We start from the raw sequence: 18,652 nt of genomic DNA on the forward strand, positions 1-18,652 counted from the left end.
CTCATTCTCAGCTGCCTGGAAGGCTTCACACAACAGAAGCTGCCTTCTACAGGGTGTCTCTCTCTGTTCCTTTGCACTCTGCACACAGACCTCCACCCTGAGCCACTCTGATTTTTAAGCTGGAGGTGAATGGGTAACATGTCCAAAGGCTCAGAGATTTTTAAAGAGCGTGATGTAGAAAGGAACCACTGAGAGGGTAGGACATGAATGACGTGCTGTTGAATGGAAAGTGTGGCAGAAGGGGTAAAAGGGATCAGAACCAGAAAGACCACACCTGCCAGGCCAGCCTTAGGAATTAGGGACTTTGCCTTGGCAATGGCCAGAGCCATGGAAGGTTTTTAGAGCAAGAGACTAGTAACCTGGTCAAGTATGTGTTCATGAAGGTCACCCTGGCAGCTATTGGAAAGTAGATTTACATGCAAACCCTTGGGGTTAGTGTGGGTAGGAGATGATGGAGCCCTGCTGAACACCTACTCTGGAACACATGGGCTCAAAAGACACCTGGGACTGAGAACCGATAGGGCCTGGCGACTTTCTTTATTATTCGTGGTAGATGAGAGAAAGAAACAGTTGAAGGTGCTTGCAGAATTCCTGGCTGGGTGCATGGTGAGTCCATTAACCTTGAAAGAGGATCTGGGAGGGTAATTGGCTTGGGGGTAGGAGGAGGAAAAATTAAGAGTTCATTTTTAGACATGGCGAAATTTGAGGCGCCTGAGGGACATAATGGGGAAGTGGAGATGCCCAGTAGCAATTGGATATATGGCTGTGGAGCTCAGGAGAGGGGCCTCCGCCAACCATATAGATTTGGAAGTCATCAGTAATGGAGGCCTTGGGAATCCACTTGCAAATCAGATAATCACCACTTCATCTATGTTTTGGAAATTCAGGATTTTACGTGTCAGTTTTGCTTTAAGCAAGGAAGCTGTAAGCTGTGTCTCCTGTAAGCCCCAGAGCATGATAGTTGCTTCATTGTCCCCTGAACTCCCTTGCCACCTACCCTGGGTGCTGGCAGCATGGTACACAGCATAGAAAGAAGACCGCCATAAAGACCCTACACTCCCCAGGCACTTTCCAAGCCCCGTGGACCTGGTTTAATGACCCACAAGGACACTGATTCTCCTGACTTGGATTCCCCCAGCTGCTAGCTGGAACTACCTATCTCACTTGTATCTTCATGCCAAGATTGTAATACTTGCTAGTAATTTGCCCCCCCAAAAAGTCTTCTTCTCTAAACAATATAAGCTGAATTATGCTTCTGAGCAGCTCTGTGCTAACAAATAGACCCTACAGCACCCCAACGGCCACAACCATGTGTCTGCCACTGATCCCTGAATGTTGGAAGGGAAGCACTGCGGTGATTTACCAGCAGGAGGAAGCTACCCCGTGGAAGCTGCCAGTGCCGCTGAGGATCCACAATGCAGTCCCCACATGCTACCTGCAAGACAGAAATATTTTTAGGCTTTCCAGAAAGATTTCATTTCACAGTTTTTCTGAAAGGTTGTAATTAACTGCAGCGAGCAAAAGAATGTTTTTTAAGAAATAAAAGTAGGGGAAGGAGGGAGAACCAATCAACACTGTTTTGTCAGTTCTTTTGGGTAGGTGGGTTCATGCCATCCAGGTGGCTAGGGAAGGGGATGGAGGGCCTGGTGAGGCTCATTCCAAGTGGATTAAAAGAGAACCAGGAACTAAAAGCAAATTGTCTCCTACGGATGCTCTCCTGCAGCAGGTAAGGAAGCAGCCCTTTCCGTTTCTCATTAACGAGTATGCATTTCCCAGAGCCCAGGAGTCCCAGGTCCCTGAGGAAACCGTGCCAGGGGAGACTGGAACAGCCAGGATGGATTATTGTTGGATATTTTTAGAGTCCAGGGACAGAAGAGCTATAGTGGCTGTCAGTTCCTCATGCCAGCTCCTTCCTCTCCAAGTTGTCCTTCCTTCTCCCACCCTCACCCCCAGCATACAGAGACACCTCTGAGCCCCCTTGACTATATCTCCCTTGATTCATTTCATGTGTGTTGTTTAGTTTTATTCATAAGGGAGATATTTTATTTTCAGACAAGGGAGTCAGAGCCATAGACAAGGTGACTTGGGTAAAATGAGCCTCCAGATAAGAGTATTCAGGGCCTGGATGGGACAGAGGGAAGGAGGCAGAACCATCTTTGTCCTACGGAGGATAGACAGGCAGGAGGTCTGAGTTCAAGTCCTGGCTCTGCAGCCAACTTACCAAGAGACTGGGAGTCTGAACAGCATATCAGCCAGGCAGTGAGGGAAGGAAGCATCTTTTCTCTCTCACTATCACTTGGTGGTTGGTGGCTGAATTGGCAGCACAATTCATGGTGCTCATATCACAGGAAGGGAGCAGTGCACCTGCTGAGAAGCAATGAGATAAGAAGGGCCTCCAGATCTCTCAACAGCATGTTCACCTGTACTCATCCATCATCTCCACCCCTGGGTACACTGACCCTGCCACGCCATCAGACACTCCACCAGCACACACAGGGTCATGAGGGAGGCTGTCCAGAAGTGTCCAAAAACAGTTAGGCTATGGCTCTGCCCAGGTATCCTCTTCTGAGAGATTCTAGTGGACCCTCGATCTTCATCAAGTTCCTTTTTTTTTGCTTCTTCCTTCTTCCATCCTGCCCTCCCTAGGATGTAGTAAAAAGAACACTTGACCTTTTTACAACTGTGTATACAAGTTGTTCAAAACTTTGGATATATCCCTGACTTCTCTGGGTCTCATGCATCTTGCTGTGAAAAGTAAGGATCTTAGAATAAGATACTCTGAGATCCCTTCCAGTTATGAAATTCTATGTTCCTTTGCTATTTAGGATTGAGTTTACTTCTAATTATTTTTCCTGCTTCAGATAACTATTGGCCACAAAGTGTGAACTTACTCACTGGGATCTGTTGGGTCCCAAAGAGCTGCATTTTTCCAAGAGCCTGGTCTGTTCCCAGATAGAACTGTATTATGTCTTGAGAGACCTGGATTCTGCTATTCTGTTTCCAGTGTTTGGGGGCTGAATTAAGGAATGAATAAATCAGCAATCCTTGCTAACAGTAAGCCAGCAAAGATTTGGAACATCCTAAAGTTATTTCTTCTTGGTCCTAGCATGTGTATAGGATGTTTTTTGCAGAACAGTGTCAAATGCACTTTCCATCTTTGATCATCTCCCCTGCAGCCACACCTAAACTCTATTCCCCGCACTCCCACTGCTTTCCCTCTGTATCTGTCTTACCCCTGTATACCCCAAATCAGCGGTATTCATGAACTGCCTTTATCTCATCCTCCTTGACTCTAAGTTTCATAAGGGCAAATTTCCCGTCATATTCATCATTGTACCCCCAACAGGCTCTAGGACACAACAGGCGCAATAATAACACTGTCACAATTACAAAGTCCTCTGGTTTCCAAAGTGCTCCCTAGCACACCTTCTATTTGGTTCTTCCAAGCTCCCTTCGAGGTTGGAAGAAATGATTATACCTCCTTCACAACTAAGAAAACTGAAGTTCAGAGACGTTATGTGACTGATGGTAATCAGGCAACTAGTGAGTTAGAGACACGTCTCAAACCATGGTTTTCTGCCTTGAGTCTAGTATTCTTTCTGATAATTTTTTTTAATAAGTAAATGAATGAATGAATGACCTAAAGAACCGAGGAAGCAGTGTAAAACAGAACATGATGTCAAGATCCGAGATAACCTAAAAAGTGGACAAAACACAGTCTCTCACCAGAATTCCTGGTGCCCATAGGTTCTTAAACCTCCCTGGGGAAGGGGGAAGGGCGCTGCTGTTTCTCTCCCTGTGGCCAACCCAAATTTTAATCCCATTTTCCTACTGCAGATTTTGACGGTGTCTGGACCGCCAGAAGGAGGGACACGAGTGACCATCCATGGCGTGAACCTGGGTCTGGACTTCTCCGAGATCGCTCACCATGTGCAGGTGGCTGGGGTGCCCTGCACGCCCCTCCCAGGGGAATACATCATCGCTGAGCAGTGAGTCTGCCCTGGCTGGCCCTTTTCCCATGGGAGCTTCAGAGTGGAGACTGGAGACTCTCCCCTTTCCCTTCCCTGGGCCTTTTCCATGATTCATCTCCCATTACCTTCTCCTCCTATGGACCTGCCCCAGAAGCCTCCCCAGAGCCCCCTCCTCCCTCACCTCCACCCTCAGGCGGTCTCATTCTGTTTGATTCCCTGTTCCCTGGCTCTTATGGCATCAGGGCTCCGGCCCTGACGGTCTCTCATTCAGTCTTTGCCTGCCCACCGGTGTGACTGAGCCTTTCCTCCTAGGTCTCCCCCAGCCCTTCCCCTGCCAGCCCCCATTGGAATGCATCCCACACGGTGGGCTGCGGGCAACAATTTGTTTGGCGCATGGGGCTCTGACAGCAGCTTAATCCAAGCAGGGCCTCCGCCGGAGCAAATTCATTTATTTCACTAAGGGAAATGTCAGCTGGAAATTAGAAAATAGGCATGTAGTGGCGGACAGGCGAACGGGGCTCCAGGAGTGACATATGTTCCAATTTGGGGTGTTCGTTTGGCAGTGGCAGCCCGCTGTGGAGTTGGTGGGCAGGAGGTGGGCACGGAGCTGGGGGCGGGAGGATGGAAAAGGGGAGGCTACCCCTCCAAAGGAGAAAGCGGCCACATCATTCTGCGTGATTTATCAGGACAGTTGGGTCAAGCCATTCTGATTCCACTGTGAACACAGCTCTGCAGGGGGTACTGGGAGCATGAGCAAGAGCATGACTTTGGGGCAGGGACTTCCTTCCCTTACTCTCAACCCTCTGCCAGGTCAGGTTGTTTCCTCTGATCCACCACTCCCCCCGCCAGAGCCTGCCTTTAGTGGCAACCATAAAAATGACATCGCTTTATCTTCCATCAGCACTTTGCAGTTAACAGAGCACTTTCTCATCCACTATCTCATTTTTAATTGGTAAGGACTCTGAGAGGTAAATATTGTTATCGTCATTCTGCAAAGCAGCAGAGAGCAAAGGACTCATGAGAAGTGAAGTGACTTGCCCCAGTTCATTCAGGGCATAAGTGGCTGAGGCAGAATTAGACTTTGAGTCTCCTGACCCCTAATGCAGGGCTACTTCCCTTCCATAACAGTGATGGCGCACAACTCCTGGACAGGAGCAGTCCGAAATTCCACGAATCCGTGTGTAGCTCTGAGGCTCAGAGGCCATGATTCTCGCAAGGCCCAGGGAAGAGTCAGAGTCCAAAGGGGTAAATTCCCAGACTCTGAGGGCAGTGTGATGCCTGCCAGCCACAGCAGGGGAGAAGAAAGAGCTGGCCTGATCTCTCAGATCCTTCAGGTCTGATCCTTCAATGACAGCCTTATTCCTGCAAGGAATGAGTCCTGGAGGAAAGGCTGGCTGAGCCGATAGGAAAGAGATGAGGAAGATGGAAAAAGGGAAAGGAAACAAATAGTGCTTCTGAGCTGAAAAAGAGGTGAAAGCTGTTGTGGCAGGAGCCAGGGCACCCACAGAAGGCCTCCTGGCAGACCATCGTTGCAGAGCCCCGCCCCCTGCCAGACTGGGCAAGGTGCTCAGTTACATGACCCCAAATCCACCTCAACCTCAAGGACCTCCCTTGGGCCCCTGGATACCGACCTGTATCCAACTTGGTGAGATGCCACAGGAATCCAAAGGAAAGGGCTAGGGTGTGGGGTGAGGGTGGGAGGTAAGGCTTTTAGCTGAGAAGTGCAAATTCCTGGGAAACTGGTCCTCAGAATCATAAGAGGTTTGGAATGAAGCCGTGTTTTAGACCTGCCTCCTCTACTGACCAGCCCCAAGACCTTAGCAAGCTGTTCAGTCTCTGTGACCTTCATTAGCCTAATGTGCTGCCCAAATGTAAGGAATTTCAGTTCTATTTATGAAATGAAATGTACTGCACTCACCCCGCACCCAGGGCCATGGGGAAGAAACTGTCGAGAGAAGCTGCAAGTGAGGCTATGAAAGGAGCGTGGGGAGGGGAATGGTCCCCATGCATTCCTGCAGAGGCTGGTGGTCGCTCCAGAAAACCACCATCTCAGGTATAGGGTAGGCAGGAGGCAGAGAACACACCCCATGCCTCGCTGGATGCAGCCCGGTTTCCAGCCGTGCCAGGCTCGTTACCACTCCCGAGGTTTCAGAGTTTGTTAACATCATTAAAGCCTCCATCCTGGGCAGTGAGCAGCAGGCACAATCATTACAGATGTCTGTGAGAGATGAATTTGGCTAAAAGAGCCTGGTGCAGAGTCCCGGGCGCGGGCAGGATTCGCCAGCACGGTAATGATTCACCATATGCTTTGCCGTGCCATCTATCACTCAGCAATTAGGTTAATGTTGGTTAAAGGGCCCCGCTTAGTCCTGCAATCAGCATCCCGCAGGTCTGTGGAGGGCTGGATGATTCAGTCACAGGAAGTTTCCTGGACCATGGGATGCAGGTTGAGGCTGCAGCTCAGCCCCTCCTGGGACAGGGGCTCCACATGGGGCAGATTCCCCTCAGATCCTCAGGCTGCTTCCCTCTCATCTGCTGTACCTGAGAACTCAGCCACTGTGGGGTGGATGTGAGATGTATGTGTGCTGCTGCCCCAGGGAGCAAGGCACCATCTATGCCAGTCTATGGTAGGTGGTATAGTATGGGCAAGGGTACTGGGTTGCCTTTCAGGAGACTGGTGCTCAAGCCTTAGCTCAGCTGTGGATGAACCAGGTGACTTTGGGCAAGTTACTTTGCTCCCTGCTCCTCAAACATCTCATCTGGAAAATAGATATTTAGGAAAAGATGATTTCTACATTGGCTTTGGTGGGCCTTTGGATGTCCAAACCGGTAAATGGTATGCCCATGGAATCTGCAGCTCCCATTGTAAAGATTACCTGTGGCACTAAGGTGCCTCCGGAAGACCCCTGGCACCAGGAGGAGTCAGGTCTTCAGATGTCAAAGCTGGACAGCTGTTTGGTCCAACTTCCCATTTTATAAGGAGAGAATCTAGGCATCTCCAGCTATTGTCTCCTAACAGTACATAGGGACCCCAGAGCCACCAGGGACACAGGGAGGAGACAGGGAAGGCAAGAGGCCTCAAGAAATCAAACCACAAGAAATCAGCAAATCTTGCTGACTTGCAAGACTTGGAGGAGGTGGTGGTGGGCACACCACTGCCTATGGTTATCTACAACCAAGAAGGTAGAGGGGACAAGTGGTTAGCTCTTAGAACCTGAGGAACCCAGCTCAGCCTTTCTTACCACCCCCTGCCAACAACCTCACCTCTACCAATGCTGCCATATCCATACTGTCCCTTCCTTGAAAGATGTACAGAGCATCCCACTAAATCTATTGGCAGTAGAGGGGAGTGGTCAGAAGCGTGAGCTCTGGAGTCGAGCTGACCCGGATTTGAATCAGGTCTCTGCCACTTACCAGAATTATGGCCATAGATAAGTCACTTAGCATCTCTGAGCCTTAGTTTCATTGCCTGTACAATGGAGATAAGACCCGCTCTGTAGCAGAGCCTGAGGATGGCATGAGATCCTGTCTTGTAGACTGCCTGGCAGAATCAGTAAACTGTAGTTCTTATTATTAAGGTCTAGAATCTGCTTTGGCATAATGCTCCTTCCACAATATAACCCTTTCCACTCCCTGCAGCTGCCCTAGCTTCTTCCTTTAACTCCTTATCTTCCTGAACTCAAATAACAAGTGCCTGCAACAAATACTTTCAAGCCCTTTCCACCCTTGCCTGCAGGCACTGGGTCCCAGGAATGAAAGGGAAGAAGAGTTGAGGTGATTAGAGTTTGTCTGCAATGCTGCCTGATTTTCTTAGGACTCTCCAGTTCTTAGATCTTCCTGCCCAGACCCTTTTCTACAACCCACTGCTGACCACAGCCCTCTGCCCACTCATTCCACACTCATTCCACAGCTGAGAAGGGGGCTCAGCTGATGCCCGAGAAAAGCGACCCATGGCCAGCTCTGATTCCTCCCCAGCACAGCCCCTGGACCCCTGCATCCTGCCTTTCCAACTACAGGTGCCCCTCCTTGGACACTTGGGTGGCATCCACCTCTCAGTCATCACTCTTCTCCTAGGTGCTTGAGTATACTGCTTTTCTTTTGAAACATGAACCCCAAGCAGGAAAATGTCCTAGAAGAGACAGTGTGCCAAGGGCCCATCATTAGCTCCACACAGGGGCAGCTGACCAGGACTGTTCCAGGCCTTCTCCTTTCCTACACAGACCCAGGACCCAGGGAAGAACATTTCCATGCTGCCCATGACCTTCACATGTTCTCTTATTTCTTTTTTCCTTAACTTCAAGCCTGTGATGATTTCTTCCTCCTTTTCTTCTCTAAGATCACTCCAGCAGAGTGTCCGAGGGTGATGACTGAGTAGCAAGCAAACCCTAATTAGAAGAGAGGGAGAGAAACGTACCTGCTTCCTCCTGCTCTCTTCCCTCCTCTCCCCCGACACTGCCCACAATAGCCAGTTGATCCTCCCCTGGAGCTCCTTGAGCATACTGGGCATCATTTGCAGGATGTCAGGAACCTGAAACAGCAGCAGGTTGCCAGGGCCCAGGAAACAGAATGGGAGAGTCGTTAACCACACGCAGGTAGCAGCATGAAGATAACCACACGGTACCTTAAATTGAGCTTCTCAAATGCTCCCCTAATGGGGTTTCAGGAGACAGTTATGTGTAAAATATTAATTGATCATCACTATCATGTTTACTCGGGTTCATAATTAATTGATTGATTCATAGAGAAAGGGAAAAGAGACTATTCTTCCATATGCATTCAGTACTTTCTTGTTGAATCTAATATGCTAAACATAATAAGACAGTTATTGCATGTTAAGTAAATATTCGCCAGGAGTGAAAGTAGTTATTTGGGATTAACTGTTATGAAGGAGATGGAGATCAGTGGCGTGCCGTGTGTGTGAGCATGCAGCGTATTTGTTTAATGCAAGTTTTATTACATCGAAATGAAATCTCTGTTTAGTTACCTTCCTTCCTAGAGAAGCTGTTGAGATAAGCATCGCTCGGTTAAACACGGATCTTCCCCACCATGCCAGGATAATGCTGGGGATTAGTGGAGATGGGGTCTGTTTTTCTGACTTCCCACTAAGCAAACCTACTAGCAGCACCAGACTGCTCTGAACCTCCGAAATGATGTTGGGAGGAAAGGAAAAAGCCTTCCCTCCGTTCCCAAGGTCTTTTTTGCTAAACTGTCAGGGCCCTCTCCCATCCAGCCGAGGCCCGAACATTCCAGGCAAGAGTTTCCCCAAGTCCGTGATTCCTTCATCTCTCCCCATCCTCAGCTGCCCACCCTTTCTAGAAGGCTACCGTGGCTAAGGCAACCAGTATCTAAATGTGCTTGTGTAACTGCTCTCAGGCGCCAGGGAAGTCATCACTAGGGGTATTGATCTGGGCAGCTCAAGAGACAGGGCTGCACACCTCTTCCCTCCAGCTCTCCCGTTAGTGTGAGACTTGACTTTCACTCAAGGCCGTGTCACTGCCTCTTCTACCGGGTGCACTCGGCCCTTGATGAAGTGAAAGGCCAGTGTCACCTGCTGGCCTAATGAACTCGTCCAGCTCCCACCCCTTTGCAGGACTCCACCCCTCCCATTCTGCAGGGAGCTCCTTCTTTGAGCTCTCACTGTCTCACCAGATTATCTCTCCCCTTTTAAAAACTCACTACAGGAAGCAAACCACAATTGAATCGGCTTGGTAAACACGCCCTCACCCACTCCTTTAGGGAGCGTAGCAATGTCGGCTTGTTACATAGGAGAAAACGTCAGCTAGATTGCTGCCCTTAGATCACTCTGTTGGACATTCCCTTTATTCCACAAATTCTAGGTCCCTACCCAATGCTAGGCACCGCACTCGGCATGGGGAACCACAGAATTAGGCAGCAGAGCATACCAGAGGCACATAGGGCTGTAGAGATGATCCAGTTCAACCTTCACACCATACAGATGAGACCAAAACCCAGAGAGGGAAAGCACTGTACCCAAGGTCACACAGCAAGATGGATGACCAAGCTCTCTTGGTCTGGCATTACTGCAAGACTGTGATGACTCATTTGCCGTGACTGGGAGAGCAAGCGGGCAGGGATGCCAGCCCTTGCCCAGTCCCTCACCAGAAGGTTTGCCTTCTCCCCAGGATTGTCTGTGAGATGGGCCATGCCCTCGTGGGAACCACCTCCGGGCCGGTGCGCCTGTGCATTGGCGAGTGTAAGCCAGAGTTCATGACCAAGTCCCACCAGCAGTACACCTTCGTGGTGAGTACTGGGTCCAGGGTCGGGTGCCTGTGCCCAGGGAGGGCACTCACATGCTCCAGACACCTCCCAGGAAGCCCCCACTCCCCTCTACCAACAGGCTTCTTGCAGACCAAGAAGGAGAAAAGGGACCCTCCAGATAAGGCAGCTTCTGGTCTTGCTACTTTCAGAGCCTGTCTTTCCAGGATGAGATGGGCCTGTGATTAACAAAGCTGTGGAGTCTTAGGAGTCCCAGAGGGCCGCAGGTCAGCGTTCTAAATAAGGCAAAATCCAGCCTTTCTTAGAAAGTGGATCCTAGACTGGGGGCGGGGAGGGACTGCCTCTTGTCCCACCAATGTAATATCTTAGTCTAATTCTAGCCTAATGAGGATGCATAGCCTGAGGGACCTAATTAAATAAGTCTATATTTATCCACATGCTTTGTTTTCTGCCAAGGATATTTTAAGTGGGAGTTTAGAAGAGTCACTGAAATCTGGCAGGGATGTGTATCTGTGCACAGGACCACCAGAGTCACTCTGTATGCTACTATAGTTACACGCACACATTCACACACTCACACTTGAAAACATCTCTTTATGCGCAGGCAACAGGTAGTCGAATTGCAAAGACTTTTTTCTGTAATGGCGCTCTATTCATACTGAATCAATAACTTGCTTCTGGGGCCCTGGAGCCAAGTGGGGCTATATTCATACTGAATCAATAACCTGGCTTCTTCAGCCCTGAAGTCTCTTTTCTGACACTTACCTACATTGCTACATGGAGTACTTCATTAAAAGGCATTAACACTAGCAGATGGGGTCAAACCAGCCTTGCTGAGAGTTTTAAAAAATCTTTAGAGCACAAAATTCTATTCTCTGTAAAGCATTTTACTGCTTGTTTCAGGTTTTCTAGCCTCTGCCTTCTTATCTTGGCATCTCCACCTTTTTCTCATACTCTTCTCTCTCAGATTGGAGAGTACCTTGCCCTATCTGCAGCCAACCTACTCCATCTCTTACCCAAGGCAAGGCAGGGGCAGTGGGCATTTGTGTTAGAAGCAAAGGCAGGAGAACCAGCTGGAGAGAATGTCAGCACTCTGACAATCCGGAGAAAGTCAGAGCTGAGAGGGGGTTTAGAGATAATCTAGCCTACCCTCCTCACTTGACAGAGGAGTAAAGAATGATCTGAAAACTTGCCTCAGGATGCACAGCGGATGAATGGCTGGTGCAAACTAGAATTCATGCCTGTATAGTTGCTCAGTTAAATGCATTTTCCAATTCACTCCACTCCACTGCCCTCCTGGCAGAAACAATTCTTTTCTGATTTAGGTCAGCTGCCTGATGCATTTTAGGCTAGCCATTTCTTTGAAGCTTCAGGCTGAATTTTACTACTTAGTGAGCTTAGTAGAAAGCCCTAGCCAGTGATGCACCATCCTCCTGATGAGGGTCTGAGACGCCATCTTAACATTTACTGACAGCTTTCTGCACCAGGTGCCCTGCTGTGCCCTTCTTATGCTTAGGGAAGGACAGAAGGGCATGTGCATGGGCCATTAATGGAGGACTTTAGCCTCTCGGTGGCCCAACCCAGGCAGGGACGCTTTATTCAGCCCTATCGATTTTGTGCCCAAAAAATCAGTACAGGCTCTAGATAGAAAAGCATTTTCAAATTGTTCTCAATTTGTAAACTAATTGATAGATTAGTCAGTGTCACCTCTGCTTTCCCTTCATTGTTATGAGCATGAGACTCTGGGGAGTTAATTAATTTCAGCACGTGGCTCTTCTGCCTTCCCGGACATGCCCAGAGATGATTCTTAGAAAGGTTCTCACCTCTGGGGTAAGCAGAGTGAGCATTTAGGATTGAAAAGGACAGGACAAGTACCACCATGCCTAGAATGAAAACAGTCTCTCCCATCTTTAGACCTAACCATGGTCCATCCTTTTGGACAAAACCTAAGCTGTAGTCATTTCTCTGCTTCTTTCCAAAGAACCCTTCTGTGCTGTCACTCAACCCAATCCGAGGTCCGGAGTCCGGAGGCACTATGGTAACCATCACCGGCCATTACCTTGGGGCTGGGAGCAGTGTGGCAGTCTACCTGGGCAACCAGACCTGCGAGTTCTACGGGTGAGATGAACTTGAAGGCCCACCAGAAGACTGCACATCTGGGACATGTGCTGTACACATGTTACTGTGCATGTTCATTCATAGGCCTGCCCCATCACCTCCATATTATTTGCTACACCTAGACCCAAATACCAAAATACCATACCAGTCACTGTGAGAAATAAATGCCACTTGTCAGTTTATATCCCATATATGAAAGGGGCTGGATACTTCTAAAAATAATGAGAAGTGAGGGCCATGAGAACACCAGATGAAGGAGGCTCCTAGGAGCTCCCCAGTCACCGCTAGGATCAAGCATTCATTAAGTCCTCACTATGGTGACTTGAGAAACAGAGATTGCATAGCCACAGCTCTTAGAAAGCACAGACTTATGTTCAGGGCATCCTCTGTACATAAAAAATTGAACACCTACCATTTGCCAGCACTCCCCTAGCCCTGAAGATGTAGAGAATTCTGAAAGAATCCATGGATGAGAACCTAGTTTGCCCAGGATTATCTACTTGATAATCCTTCTTGATTATCTACTTGATTATCGCCTTCTTGGACTGGATATTCCACAAGGGCAAGGACTCTGCATTCACTGCTATATACAGTAGGTGCTCAGTGAATATTTGTTGACTGCCTGACCAGATTCTAAGCACTGGCTAAACAGTTATATTCTAGAAAAATCCAGAAAAGAGGCGTTCCCCAAAGTCGATGAAACCCTATCCCTGCCCCTCATTTTCTTTCTTCCTTTTTTTTTTTTTTTTTTTGAGACGGAGTTTTGCTCTTGTTGCCCAGACTGGAGTGCAATGGCACGATCTCGGCTCACCGCAACCTCCGCCTCCCAGGTTCAAGCAGTTCTCCTGCCTCAACCTCCCGAGTAGCTGGGATTACAGGCATGCACCACCACGCCTGGCTAATTTTGTATTTTTAGTAGAGATGGGGTTTCTCCATGTTGAGGCTGGTCTCGAACTCCTGACCTCAGGTGATCCAACCACGTCGGCCTCCCAAAGTGCTGGGATTACAGGCGTGAGCCACCACGCCCAGCAGCCCCTCATTTTCTAACCCCCTTCTCCAATTTGCTACCTCCCAATCCACTGGAGCACTGATCTACACTGAAGCGGGATGTGTTCCATTGTATAGAATATAAAAGGATGAGAGAACACTTCTGTGGCCGTACCCCCAGACCAAGGAAAGCCCCTTGTCGAGCCGGTAGGCACCTCTTGTTGCCCATGCCTTTCTTCTCAACCCTCCTTCTGTCTCCCTGTCAGGAGGTCAATGAGTGAGATCGTGTGTGTCTCACCCCCATCATCCAATGGCCTTGGCCCAGTCCCTGTTTCTGTGAGTGTCGACCGAGCCCGTGTGGATAACAACCTGCAGTTTGAGTACATAGATGACCCTCGGGTCCAGCGCATCGAGCCAGAGTGGAGCATTGCCAGGTGAGGCAGAAGGTGGGAGGGATGCACCTGGAAGCCACCCAGCATGATCCCTGCAGCCCAAGTCTGGCTCATGAGAGGGTTTGCTAAGGTGGAGGTTCACCATGCCAGACTTGAGGGGGTTTTTACCTAACCCAGCCTCTGCCTGTTTCCAGTGGCCACACACCCCTGACCATCACAGGCTTCAACCTGGATGTCATCCAGGAGCCAAGGATCCGAGTCAAATTCAACGGCAAAGAATCTGTCAATGTGAGTAACTGTTGGTCCGCCCCAGCCTTTGGTAAACATAGCTCTGTGTTGATGTTTTGCAATGGGATGAGCTCTGGGTTAGGCACTGGAGCCCCTGAATACCCAAGACGAAAGCTGGCTTAAGATTCTGAGCCTGGAATCATGGTCCAAATACCTGAACATCACAATTTTTTTTTTTTTTTAAGACATGGCCTCACCCTGTCACCTAGGCTGGAGTGCAGTGGTGCAACCACAGCTCACTGCAGCCTCGACCTCCTGGGCTCAAGAGATCCTCCCGCCTCAACCTCCTGAGTAGCTGGGACCACAAGCGCCTGCTTGACTAGTTTATTATTATTATTATTTTAGAGACGAGGTCTCTTTTGCCCAACCTGGTCTCAAACTCCTGGGCTCAAGTGATCCTCCTGCTTTGGCCTCCCAAAGTGCTGGGATTATAGGCATGGGCCACCATATTCAGCCCTACAATTATTTTTATAGTATAATGACAGCACAATTTCTTGTCAGAAGGTGATATAGTGAGTGTATCAAAGTACTGGCTTCTGAGTTTATGCTACAGCACAAAAGGACTCCTGTTTTATGACAGGTTGACTTTGAGATCTGACAAAAACCCACGTTGGGAGTGGTTGGAGAAATTCTGGCTCCAGATTCAGACAGGTCTAGAGAGGAAGCAGGGCTCTGCCATCTATTAGCTGTACAAGCATGGTCAAGTCATTTAACCTCCGGATCCTCCACCCCTCAGCTATCAATGGTGACAAGCAGACCTGCCCCAGCTTCATAACCTGCCAGCCCGTGGCCAGCATGAGGTTGGCAGTTGATAAATGCTAGTCACTGCATCAGCCATGTAATTTTTGTAATTTTTAAAAAGTTGTCTGTATCACAGGGATAGAATGTCTGGTACGTTGTAAATTTTTTTATCATTTTTCTAGGCTCCATCTCACTCTTTCAGACAATATTTTTTGAAACATGATTGTATTCATAATTATATTATAGCAGATGCTACTATGGCCATTATTTTTTATAGAAATTACTATTATTACTGCTTTGACCTTCAGGGGCTTGACTAGGCTAAGATGGAGATGGAGAAGATGGTGGTGTCTCCCCTCTTACCCCTGACACATTTCCAGGGTACTTGAGGCTTCCATAAGAAACATGGAGATACATAAAATGTCAGAGTGCTAGAAGGTTACATATGGAAAGTCTCAGGGATCATCTGATGCAACCCCTTCATTGTGCAGCAGAGGAAACTAAGGCCAGAAATGTTAAATGACTTGCCCCCAATCATAAAGGTGACTGGTGGAAGAGCCAAAGTGGATTCCAAACATCCAGACTCTTCGTAACTAGGCCACATGAAATGCTGGTGGGCTTGACATTACCATCTTTCCGGAGATGTAGGGGCACTTGTACCACACCTTCGGTATCCACCACGGTCACTCCTTTTTGGGCTAAGTGAGTGCATGCCTCCTTCTACCAGGTGTAAAACTTGATCCATTGGTAAAAGAGCCCAGGCCCCCATTCCATTTCCAGACTGAAGCTTAGGGTCCCCAGAAGCTCACAGGTAACTCCAGGGTCTAGGGTGAGGTATGGGAACAAGAATGGTAAATTCACACCCAGGAAGGATTTAAAAAAAAAAAAAAGCAAGCAAATTAGGTACACGTTTTAAAATATAGGTTTTGTTACTATTCAGGGATGGCAAGACCAGAATATAATTTGTTCTACTCATAGATCAGATCCCAAGAGAAGAGGGCAACCCATGCCCCAGGGGTCACAGGGGGAAGCACTGGGGTTGATCTGCCTGGAGGTGGAGGGAGAAACCATGGCAAGAGTCTTTATGTGGTTTCTGCAGGAAGGAACAGGCACAGCAGGGTAAGCAAGTTTAGGATCAGCTAGTTTGAGTCATTTTAGCACGCTCAGGCCCAGAGCTGTCCCTAGATGTTTGGTGCCTGGTCCTGGAATGATTAGGGCATGAGGATAGTATGGAAAGGGGCAGTTGAGCTGTGTAGTCTGGATTGGTTTCTGTATATGAAAGGCAGGCTCACAGGCAAGTTATTTGCTATCTCTAGGATTTTGCCCTGGGAGGGACATTCCCTCCCCAGTCAGCAAGGCCCCAGATGTCAAAGTATCGGCATACAGAAAATAAAAGACATAATTAATACAGTCTAGAGATAATTTTGGAGGTGAGTACGTGACCTCCAAAGGCTTCAGCCTTAGTCCTCAGGAAGCCATTGAAGAGAAGCCTGGGCTGGGAAGCCCCTCTCCTTCCCCACACCTGACACCTGTGGCCGAAGGCTCAGGTCCCAATCCCCCTGCCCCTTCACCAGGACTCACTTACAGCCCTGGGCTGGAATGTTCTCAGCGCTTCCTCCAGCCCCATGCACCATGATCGCAGTGTTCCAAGGACTTAAGAAGCAGTTCTGCCCTCTGGGGAGCTGGGGGCTCTCAGCTTCAGTGGTAACCTGCCTGGTATCTACAGGCTGGCAGACCCGGAGGGAAGAATGCAGGAATGCAGCTTTCCGTCAACCGGCTCCAGAATGGGAGGCTCAGAACCCCTGCCCTGTGCTTCTGCTTTCGGGAATGGTAGGAGAGAGGGAGGCACTTTGCCCCTGAAGCCCTGCCTGGTTGGGCCCCATCTCATCCTCAGCACACCTGGGCCTACCCCTCGCCTTTGGGTTTTGAAGCTGCCCCAGTGGAGAGCTAGGAGGGCCAGAGTGAAGCCGCCAAACCCAGAGGAATGTTTGGCAAACAAAGTGCCGATGCAGCGTGGGGCAGGAAGTGTACAGAGGCCTGTTGCTTGGGAATGATTTGCTTATTCGTTGAGGAGCCTGGTCTAGGGAAGCTAGACTAGGACCAGCAGAGAGGAAGATGTTGGTGGTGAAGCTTACCAAGGCTCAGTGTCTTCTTGCAGAACCCAGGAATTGGGACCCCCTGGCTCAGCTGTACCCATTTCACCAAACCCCTCAACCTCCCCATGCCTCATTGCACCCTGCTGGAACATGAAAGGGGCATTAGGTTCATAAGGGGCTGCTGAATTGCACCACAGAAAGGGCAGGAATGTGTCCTCACTCCCACTACAGCATAAAGGCCACAGTGAGCCGTTTTGTTTAAACTCTTAAATTCCCTCTGGAAAGGAAGGGTTAAGACTTGGACTTGAAGCTCTGACATAATCTCTATGCAGTGTCAGCTATTTTTGCAATTTCACACACAGTCTTGGTTTCTGAACATGAAGCTTGTGTGTGTGTGTGTATATTGGCCAGACGCACAACATGTGTGGACCTGCCAGGACAGCGTGTGCTTAAGCAGTCTGAGTTCTCAGAGATGCCCTGGCTGTTGCTGGGACGCCGCTGCTCCCAAAGCTGAAACCAAGCTGTGCCGGGTGGGAGCCAGGCAGAGAGGGAGTAGGAGTCTGGGTTTTTCTTCCCAAGCCCCACGTGGGTGCTTCAGTGGTTTCTGCAGTCTGACTGCTGTCTTGGGCAGCCCCAGAACCAGACCTCCACAGGAGAGAATGGCACAGCTCATGCTAAGGAGGGACTGGACCAGCCCAGCCACGATTTTAATTGGCACCAGAGTCCTCCAAGAGAAAAAGGATATCATGAACTCTGTGTCAAAACCAAGCTTCTGTCCCAGTGCAGAGTTAGGGGGCCCTTGGTTAGAGAAGAGAGAGAGGTCCTGCATAAAACATTTAAAGAGGGCTGGGCACAGTGGCTCAGGCCTGTAATCCTGGCACTTTGGGAGGCCGAAGCGGGTGGATCACCAGAGGTTAGGCGTTCAGGACCAGCCTGGCAAACATGGTGAAACCCCATCTCTACTAAAAATACAAAAATTAGCTGGGCGTGGTGGCACATGCCTATAATCCCAACTACCCAGGAAGCTGAGGCAGGAGAATTGCTGGAACCCGGGAGGCGGAGGCTGCAGTGAACCGAGATTGCGCCACTGCATTCCAGCCTGGGTAACAGAGCAAGACTCCATCTCAAAAAACAAAACAAAACAAAACAAAAAAACCCAAAAAACATTTAGAGAGTTGCAGAATCCTATTTTTCATCAGTATTCAATCAACATTAACTGAACACCTACTACATACTGGGCAAAGTGCTCATCTCATACCACTTCCTGCTCCACACTCTACACACACACACACACACACACACACACACACACACACACACACAATGCTATTCTGTCCTACTTTTTTCTCAAACATCCCATGCTCCCTTGTCCCCAGGCCTTTTGGTGCTGTTCCTTCTGCCTGGAACTTGTTCCCCTCCCCCTCCCTCTCCTTATCTAGGTAAGTCCTACTCATTCTTCAGATTAAATTTCATTCATTTCTTCCATGGGAAAACTTCCATGAGTCACTCTTACCCTGCTTCAGGCCATGCACGCCCACGTGTGTCCATACATGCATACACACATACACACGCTCGTGCACACACACAGACACTCCTAGAGTAGCTGGTCCTTCCCTACCAAGGCGTTTATTTTTCACATCCCTGCATGCATCCAACAGTGCCGTGTGTCCCCCATGCCCCAGGCCCTCTTCCAGGACTAGACTGTAATGCTTGTTTGTTTCCCCTCCAGACTGTGACTATTTCACTCTATAGCCCCCACCTCCTAGCACAGCGCCAGCACAAACTATAAACTAGATGCCCAAATAGTGTTGGTGAATGAATT

The 18,652-nt window shown here is 49.1% G+C and overlaps 1 protein-coding gene across 1 annotated transcript in view; it reads left to right on the forward strand.

Moving 5' to 3' along the window:
• Positions 1–18,652, forward strand: part of PLXNA2 (plexin A2) — a 222,361-nt gene that overhangs the window by 179,718 nt on the left and 23,991 nt on the right. Inside the window, exons 13-17 of the mRNA XM_003893167.4 lie at positions 3,838–3,989; positions 10,115–10,232; positions 12,190–12,326; positions 13,580–13,747; positions 13,900–13,993. Of these exons, the coding sequence (XP_003893216.1) occupies positions 3,838–3,989; positions 10,115–10,232; positions 12,190–12,326; positions 13,580–13,747; positions 13,900–13,993 (669 nt within the window). The remainder of the gene's footprint in view (positions 1–3,837; positions 3,990–10,114; positions 10,233–12,189; positions 12,327–13,579; positions 13,748–13,899; positions 13,994–18,652) is intronic.

Source organism: Papio anubis, chromosome 1, assembly GCF_008728515.1.
Source record: "Papio anubis isolate 15944 chromosome 1, Panubis1.0, whole genome shotgun sequence".
Classification (NCBI taxonomy): domain Eukaryota; kingdom Metazoa; phylum Chordata; class Mammalia; order Primates; family Cercopithecidae; genus Papio; species Papio anubis.